The sequence below is a fragment of the Bombyx mori genome, chromosome 1, assembly GCF_030269925.1.
Source record: "Bombyx mori chromosome 1, ASM3026992v2".
NCBI lineage: Eukaryota > Metazoa > Arthropoda > Insecta > Lepidoptera > Bombycidae > Bombyx > Bombyx mori.
In genome coordinates this window covers 6,212,839-6,220,985 of record NC_085107.1, presented here as the reverse complement: position 1 = coordinate 6,220,985, position 8,147 = coordinate 6,212,839, and the positions used below count along the sequence as shown (strand labels likewise).

Here is an 8,147-nt window from a genome sequence, read left to right as displayed (position 1 = left end):
ATTACAACGTAAAATATTTAGCTTTATAGTTATTACATAAGTCTGGTTCTGATTCTTCTTCTTTTCAGGCGTATGCACTCTTGGGAGAGTGGTCGTGTCGTGGTCATCAGTTCGGGTGCTGGTGCGCTTCACATATTGCTTCGGAGTAAGCATCTTTTTTAGGAAGAAAAATGTGATCAGGGTGTACGTGCAAACAGCTGCCAGAATTTTGTGCTCTATAGGTTTGAATTAGGAAGCATATATTGTACCATAGACAATAACATTCATAATGTACAACAATAACAAAAAAGTTTATAAATACAATAAATGTATGTACAAAATCACTATTTTTTTTCGAAGTTTTGTTTTATACACTGTACTATGATACATTTTATATTTAATTATTAAAATTCGAAGTGTATTAGTTACATACAGCTATATATTGTGCAGCAATACAAGTTCTAGAGTAAAAAAAGTGACAAAACCAAAACTGAACTCTGAAAGAAGGGAGGCAACGAGGTGGTAATAGATTGATAGTGTGGGGCTATTGTGGGGTGAATCTAAGCAGGGTTTGTTGTGAGTTCTCCCGCCCCGAAATAAGTCCTCTGCGGTTGCGCACTGCAGAGCGTTTTGCCACTCTGCGCTGTTTGCATTTTACATGAGCGAGCAAGGGATAGAGAATAAGGCTTCATCGAGCGAGCTTTAAACAGGGTAGGTATCACACTCGATATTCTGTGGGTTGGTCGCCAAGCCGAGGTATTGTACGAGTGTAAGAGAGTGTGCATTTATGGTTAAATTTACAGTTTAAAATTTTAGAAAATCCACAATCACATGGTTCTTTTAAAATTTTTGTTTTATTTTTTGTTGACATGACTTTAGAAGATCCTTTCTACGTCGTTAAAGAGTAAGTGGAGTAAAGTAACTGTTCATTTATATTAATAGATGGCATTGCAGCTAGGGTAAGGTAATTGTTTCCAGTGGGTGGTGCTGAATATTACATGATACTGTGTAGCAAAAAGCAAAGGCTGAAGTTAAGGTTTATATACGAATATTGATTTAATAATGAAAACGAATTTAGTATTGTGCATCTTTTTACTGTTAAAAATAAATGTAACACACTTTAAAATAATTAAGTGTCATTTGTGGACTATAATTAAGTAACATAAAAGTACGAAATCAACTCAATCTAGTCTAGTTTTACTTCTAAGACATCACCTAAAGTAATATCAGCTAGGAGGAGAAAAACTGACAAAGTACAGGTCTTGTTTATTCTTGTTTTTATAGCTATTTTAATAGCAAAATGAATAACTTTGTTTAAGTATGTGATGAGAAAGTTTAAAATTTTCATAGAAGATCCAATATTAATATTCTTATAATATATATACAGTATAATATTTATGAAACTTAAAATTTATTGGATTTAAATAAATTGAATATTTATTAAATTACAATTTTAAATATCGTTACAAAATGTCCTATTGCTATTGCACATCAAAATAGATACTTAGATTTTAATATTTTTTTTATTACATATTTGGGTGAACACACTAATTAACAACTCATTCAACTGTTATATTAAGTAATTGCTTTATTGATCTTCAAGTAGAAAGATCTTATGAGAAATAATAACATTTAACATTATGTATATGGCTATAGGATTATTATAAATAATTGTAGGATTAAATAGTAGGAATAGGAAGAATTAAATAGTAAATGGGCTCATACTTTGAGAACTATCATTTTTTATTGCCTTTGTAAAAAGACCGTATGATCCATCTGATGGTAATTAACCTTCATAAGCTATGTACATGAGCAATTTCAAGGGTACAGCCAAGCTGATGCCTAATTTTGAGGACACTTACATCTCGTTTGAAGAAAGACATGTCATAGCTGTCAGAAAACATGTTAGAGGGAGGTTCATTTCAAACTCAGCTACAGCAGTAAGTTTCTAATGACCAAATTTTGATGTTACTCCCATGACTTGAAGGTTTTTGACATGTTCTCAAGAGCTTTTGCTTCAAATTCGGACGAGGAATGTTAAAAATTCAAATGCTTTGTTGATTGTTGGATCAAATGATTGATTGAATGAAATGATTTGGTGAAATGTGATTAATTTTTACTGGTGGTAAGCGTCTTGTGAGTCCGCAGGGGTAGGTACCACTGGTAGGTGATTCTGTTTGAAGGGTGGAGCAGCCTTTGTACTTTAAAATTAAGACATTAGAACTCATATCGCAAGGTGGGTGGTGACATTTACATTCTATAAGCCTGTGGGCTCCAGTAACTATTTAACTCCAAATGGGACATGAGCTAGTCCACCCAAGTAATAAATAATAAAATAAATAAACAAATGTAGTACTTAAGAACGAAATTAACTTTTCTTTTAGACACACAATACTCAAGGAGTTTTTCAAAATATTTGTGAAACCCTATATATTTTGTATATGACATCAGCTTTGACTTACTATATTAACTTTTGGTACTTTTCTGACACAGTGAGGTGTTCAAAGCACTGAATAAGACTCGTGGTTTGTACCTACGCTGGCAGGAGATTTGTAAGACTCCAATAATTGCAAGTAGTCCAGAAGTAGAATGGACTTCGACTGAATTGAAAAATGCACTGCGCAGCATTGAATGGGATTTGGAAGATTTAGAAGATACAATAAATATCCTTTAAAATTATTTTATATTTTGTAAAATAGTGATGATGTATGTGTTTGTTGTAGATGCTTTTTAAATTGATAAACTTATCAGTTAAATGTTAACAAAAACATTCCATTAGATTTATTTGTGCTATCTCAAATTCCAACATTACTAATTTTCATGGTCCTTAATGTTTTGTTATTTCGGGTTATTTAATATATTATTTACAAATTCCTTACCTTCACACTAGCTTCTTAAAATTTTATTTTATAATTCTTTAGTTTGTCACATGAGTCCACTTGCTGTTTATTAGTCATGACAACAATTCATAGATACCATATCACATTATGGTGGCAATCTGCCATCACCTGCTTGGTGACATGAAGTAGAGATTTCAGTTGTATTATACAATGACTGTCTTTCCCATCAAGCAGAAATGCATGAAAGCTTTACAAACACAAGTAAGCAGTTCCCATTATAAATATGCAGCGTTCATATTAGAAGTATTTTACTCTGAGAAAACTTACACATCATCTTATCATTATTAGAATTCATTAATAAAATATCAATACAAGAGTACTTTTCTGTTAGGACATTCACATAATTTTGTATTAGTTACATGAATATTATGTTTATACCTTATTATATGGTCTATTATTCTAGATGAGCAATGAAAAGTGACAAGTTGCAATGTAATGAGATTTATTTAGACCCCAAAAAAATTGGAAAACTGAAAATATAGCGGTCATAGGATAGGATAGGTCATTCACATTTGAACTAACAGGCATACATGCTAATGATCTGTTTCGTGATCTTGCCCAAATTACACAGAATTCACCTAATATTAAATTGATATCATCAAATAGCATCGCTTAAGTTCTTGGGTTTAAAGGGTCATTGATTTGTATGTATGCATACAATAATAACTGTGATAAATCTAGCATCTTGTCATAAGACAATTTCGTCCGGTGGTGGGTTCGTCAAAAACTAATTTAGGAATAGAATAGAGAACAGTAACCTAGATCTTCTCTTACGTGAACTATATAAATGCGTCAAAATAACAAGATGCAAAGTGACATGATACAGTCCGCAAAAAGAATCTGAAAGTACTGGTTTCCGTTCAATTAATTTTTGACATTATTTGCCCAACTCTAAAATCAAATAACCATGGAGCTAGTAGTATCTTCATCGATATGTTAAGTTCGTCGTTGCATAGTTTTGTTTACAAAGGTTGGTAGTACACTCTAGGCCCTAGGCGAAAGCGCGCCAATGGTTCCGAAAATACTCGCGTAATCCCTAAAAACGAAATTAACATATATTTTTTTTATTACTCTTGTTTGTATTTATTAGTGATTCTCATTAATGCGCGGAATAGATAGAGTGGGATAAAAGGCATGCAAATTATAGACATATATAGTTACAAGAATTTCTTTTCAAAATTCCACCGCAAAACACGACGAAAATGAAAACTTATTCTACAAAATATTTATTAACTAGCTGACCCGGCAGACTTCGTAGTGCCTCAATCGATAAATAAAAGACCTAAACTTTTGTATAAAATAAACTTAAAACAAACAGAAGGGATTTTGATATTTATTTACCTTTTAAACCTTCTTTGGACTTCTACAAACAATTCAAGACCAAAATTAGCCAAATCGGTCCAACCGTTCTCGAGTTAGCGAGCGAGCGAGCGAGACTAACGAACAGCAATTCATTTATATATATATATAGATTGTTAGTTCAGTAATATATTTTATTCAAACAGGTTTATCATTTAGCATAAAAATGTTGAAGGATGTCTAATACAGAAAATTATTGACCAGTTGCAACGGACCGCTTAAAAAAATCACATTTCGTTGAGTCGCAACATATCACCTTTCATTGCTTACATAGGTAACAGTGCGCAATTTGAGTAAAATATAAATTTCTTAACCACATATCTCCAAGTATTGTAGAGAAGAACTCTTCAAAATTCAAGATTGACAACAAAGAAATTTGTGATAGACGAACCTTTATCGAAGCAACGAAGCAAGAAGTCAAGGTGTGAATAATATATAAAAAAAAACATTATTTATTTATTTATTGAACACCGGACAAAAATTACGAATAATTATGAATAACAAGTTTTGTATATACCGCAGAACATGAAGAGCAAGATGAGCTTGAACCGCAATCGAGACAATGACGGAACCGCTCGGGAGCCTCTACTTGGTGACGATAGTCCAATGAACTTTGGCAACAATTGGACATCCACTCCGAAATACACTAAATATTCAAAACTAGCGAATCAAACCGACAGTCCCAATCGCTTCGATATTTATGACAATGATATTCTGTCTATGCAAGATAAGTTGTTGGGAAATCAGAATGAGCAGCTACAAGTTATTAGTGAGACGGTCGGTTCGCTCAAGACAGTTTCCAAGCAGATTGGTCTTGAACTCGACGAGCAAGCTGTGTGAGTACGCCTTTTCATAAAACTGGGTTTTGTCCACTTATCGAAATTTTAACCATAATTACTTACATCTTAAGACTTAGATTCATTTCTCCTCTGGGGAGGGTAGAAATTACTTATCTGCATATTTATCTTTGCATATTTATTGATTTAGATTCAAGAACATCGAAGGATTTTAGTTGATACTACATACCCGATCCTGTAGACCGAATGGTAAACAGTCGACATCGCCCAAAACACGTCATTACGGATCCTCTCGATCCATTAATGATGCTTTTAGGTACTACAATCACCGGTCCACGTCGTCGTCGAACCCGTCGCTTGCGACAAAGGACTCGACGAACGAATTAACCCATAGACACAGCCGAGTCTGAGTTTCTCGCCGAATCTTCTCAGTGGGTCGCGTTTCCGATCCGGTGGTAGATTCTGCGGAGCACAGCTCTAGAGCCAGTATTAGCACCACTCCGGCTTGAGCCCGGTGAGCTCACCTACACGTTAGAGCGAAGCTGATATAGCCTCTCAAGGCTATCAGCATAGGTAGGAAAAAAAAAAAGAAAAAAGTTGATATTAAGTATCAATCTTTAATATTTTGTAGAATGTTGGACGATTTGAATACGGATCTTGAAAACACAGATTCTAAATTAGATTCCACTCTTAAAAAAGTCGCGAAGCTGCTTCACATGAACAATGGTAAGTTATCGAGACTTTGTACTATAAATGGATGTTTTTTACGTTTCATATATTTGTTTAGTCATTGAAGTACGCTACATTTTTATGATGAAACTATTTACCGATTAATCAGGTTGAGCGATGCTCCTACAAGCGAGGACGCGGTTTGTGGTTTATCTGTGCATTGTTTAAAGAACATTCTATTTAAAGAACAACCCTACTCTAATTTCTGTGAGAAAAATATCACTGAGTTTATTGTGAGAACTTCATTTTGTTCATTTACACGCAAGTAAAAAAATATGTAATTCTAAAATCGTTTTTTCCACCGGTTTGCTTTGTAGCTTGGTTACATTGCACAATATTTTCAAACATAGTCTGTACATGACGTTAATCTGCGCAGTCAGAAAAAATACACGTGACTGACGTCATATGGGCCAAAATGTAAATGTTAAGCTAGCCGTAGATCGAGCGGGAATTTATAACTATTGCCCACACATTAATGAAAACATTTGCTTATCATTGTTGTGATTTAAAGTAAAAATATTATTTGTAAGATCGTTTTAATTTGGTTAAAACCCCATAAAACGACTTTTTACATGGTTGCGTTACTGGTGTCATAAACAACAACAATAATAATGTTTCTTTTTTTTAATTCCAGACCGACGACAATGGTTCGCTATAATGATTCTTGTGGGACTAATATTTTTAGTTTTACTGTTATTTATAATTCTTTAAACAATATTGAATCAACAAATTAAGTTTGAGTAATTTTATTTATGTAGTTAAGTGAAAAATGTATTTTATTCTTGTATTAATCTATTTTATATTTACACACAGGCCTGCTTATTATGTGTTTATTTTTTAATGTGACAAGTTAATATGTATTTATTTCTTATTTTTAACTTATTTGTCTAATAAAAATTTAGATTTAAATTCCATTTGGATCAAACTGGACCATATCAATTGTCGTAATGGATGACAACCTTAACGGCACAGTGTGAAGCCGTTTTAGAATAATTTTAAAGTTGTGTGCTTTTTCCATGTAATTTTAATGAATATTTATTATGCAATTCTCGTACTTATCTTTATCAATTATTATTATTAAATTATTGTGTCACTTTTTGGTACCTATTTTAGGAGTTTTAATCAATACGGTTGTTCCATAAATATTGGTTTGCAGACCTGTGTTCTGTTCTAATATTTTTAAAAAGCATTATTAAAATCGTAAGTCAGCTAGATCATGTTTTGTTGCATATCGTTAAAAGATACGCCATTTTATAATTATAATAGGCAAATAGACAAAATTATTGTTATTACAGGGTTAAATGAGATAATAGTATTTTTGGGGTGAATATTCGATACAACGAACATGCCAAAATTATTGTAGAGAAACGAACAGACAACTGACCAAAGAAGTCGAAGTACGATACGTTTACAAGGTTGTACTATTTTGAAAATATTAATAAAAAAAAAATATTGAGTGTTAGATAAATCTTATCGGAATGCACATTTTGTATTAGTTGTCTTAACCCTGCAATAATTATATTTTACCGACTTCCGACAGAGATAATAGAATATATTAGTCAAAATATTAGATGTAGTATCTCGATTCTTAAAGGGATATGTTGGAAATGCCAATTAATTAAATTCTAAATGTCTTTCCATTATTATATAATTAATTAATGTAATTCTATTAGTTCCCAATGTAAAATACTTATCTCGGTAAATGTGAAAGTAAAGAAAGGTGTACATTTGATTTTAGTGCCTATTTGACCATAATCGGGGGTTATTTTATAATTATTTGACAATTATAAATGTATTTAGAAGTTTTTTTGGTAGAATAAATTCTTGCACGTCTTTTACAGTCATTGTATTATTACTTTTATTGTTGTTTTTTTGTTTTAATTAGCAAATAAATGTTCGATAAATGAAACGTTTTCATTTGTGTCACACTGCCCTTAGTTTGAGAATTGAACAGGTCACTTGCTTAAAATAAATAACTGATTAAATCAGCAATAATCTTATGTCCATACTTTGCTCTTTCTCCTGCAATTATATACCTACTACATTTACGAAAGTAACTACAGAAAAACAGTTATTTGCATGTAATTATGTATATGTATTTCCACGTTATTTTAAATATATTCAAGATCTAAAATAAGGTAGCAAAACTGCACCTAAAAATAAATAGGTAAGGACAAAATAGTTCAGTATCATTCTCTCTTCAGTTTGTAAACCTATTTTTTTATTTAGTAACTACGAGCTTTGAGGCTCTATCAATATATTTTTTAGACTCCCCTTTTTTTGAAACGTCACGAATATAATAAGAGCCTTAAATAACACGTTGGTTCGTAATAATAACTATGACAGATTTTTTTTAAATATCAGTTGGGAACCATAGGCTTTC

General features: G+C 32.2%; 1 protein-coding gene across 2 annotated transcripts; it reads left to right on the top strand.

The window, feature by feature from the left end:
• The first annotated feature begins 718 nt into the window (after positions 1–718).
• On the top strand, positions 719–7,673 carry Syx6 (syntaxin 6). 2 transcript variants are annotated; one of them, XM_012693424.4, is made up of 6 exons: positions 719–883; positions 2,473–2,642; positions 4,566–4,660; positions 4,761–5,074; positions 5,667–5,761; positions 6,399–7,673. In XM_012693424.4, exons 1-6 carry the CDS (start codon positions 849–851, stop codon positions 6,473–6,475), a joined length of 786 nt encoding a protein of 261 aa, XP_012548878.1. In that variant the 5' UTR covers positions 719–848; the 3' UTR covers positions 6,476–7,673. The 2 variants fall into 2 exon arrangements, with proteins under 2 accessions (XP_012548878.1, NP_001108474.1); NM_001115002.1 differs by having other exon boundaries at positions 849–883; positions 2,473–2,643; positions 4,567–4,660; positions 6,399–6,475.
• The last annotated feature ends 474 nt before the right edge of the window (positions 7,674–8,147 follow it).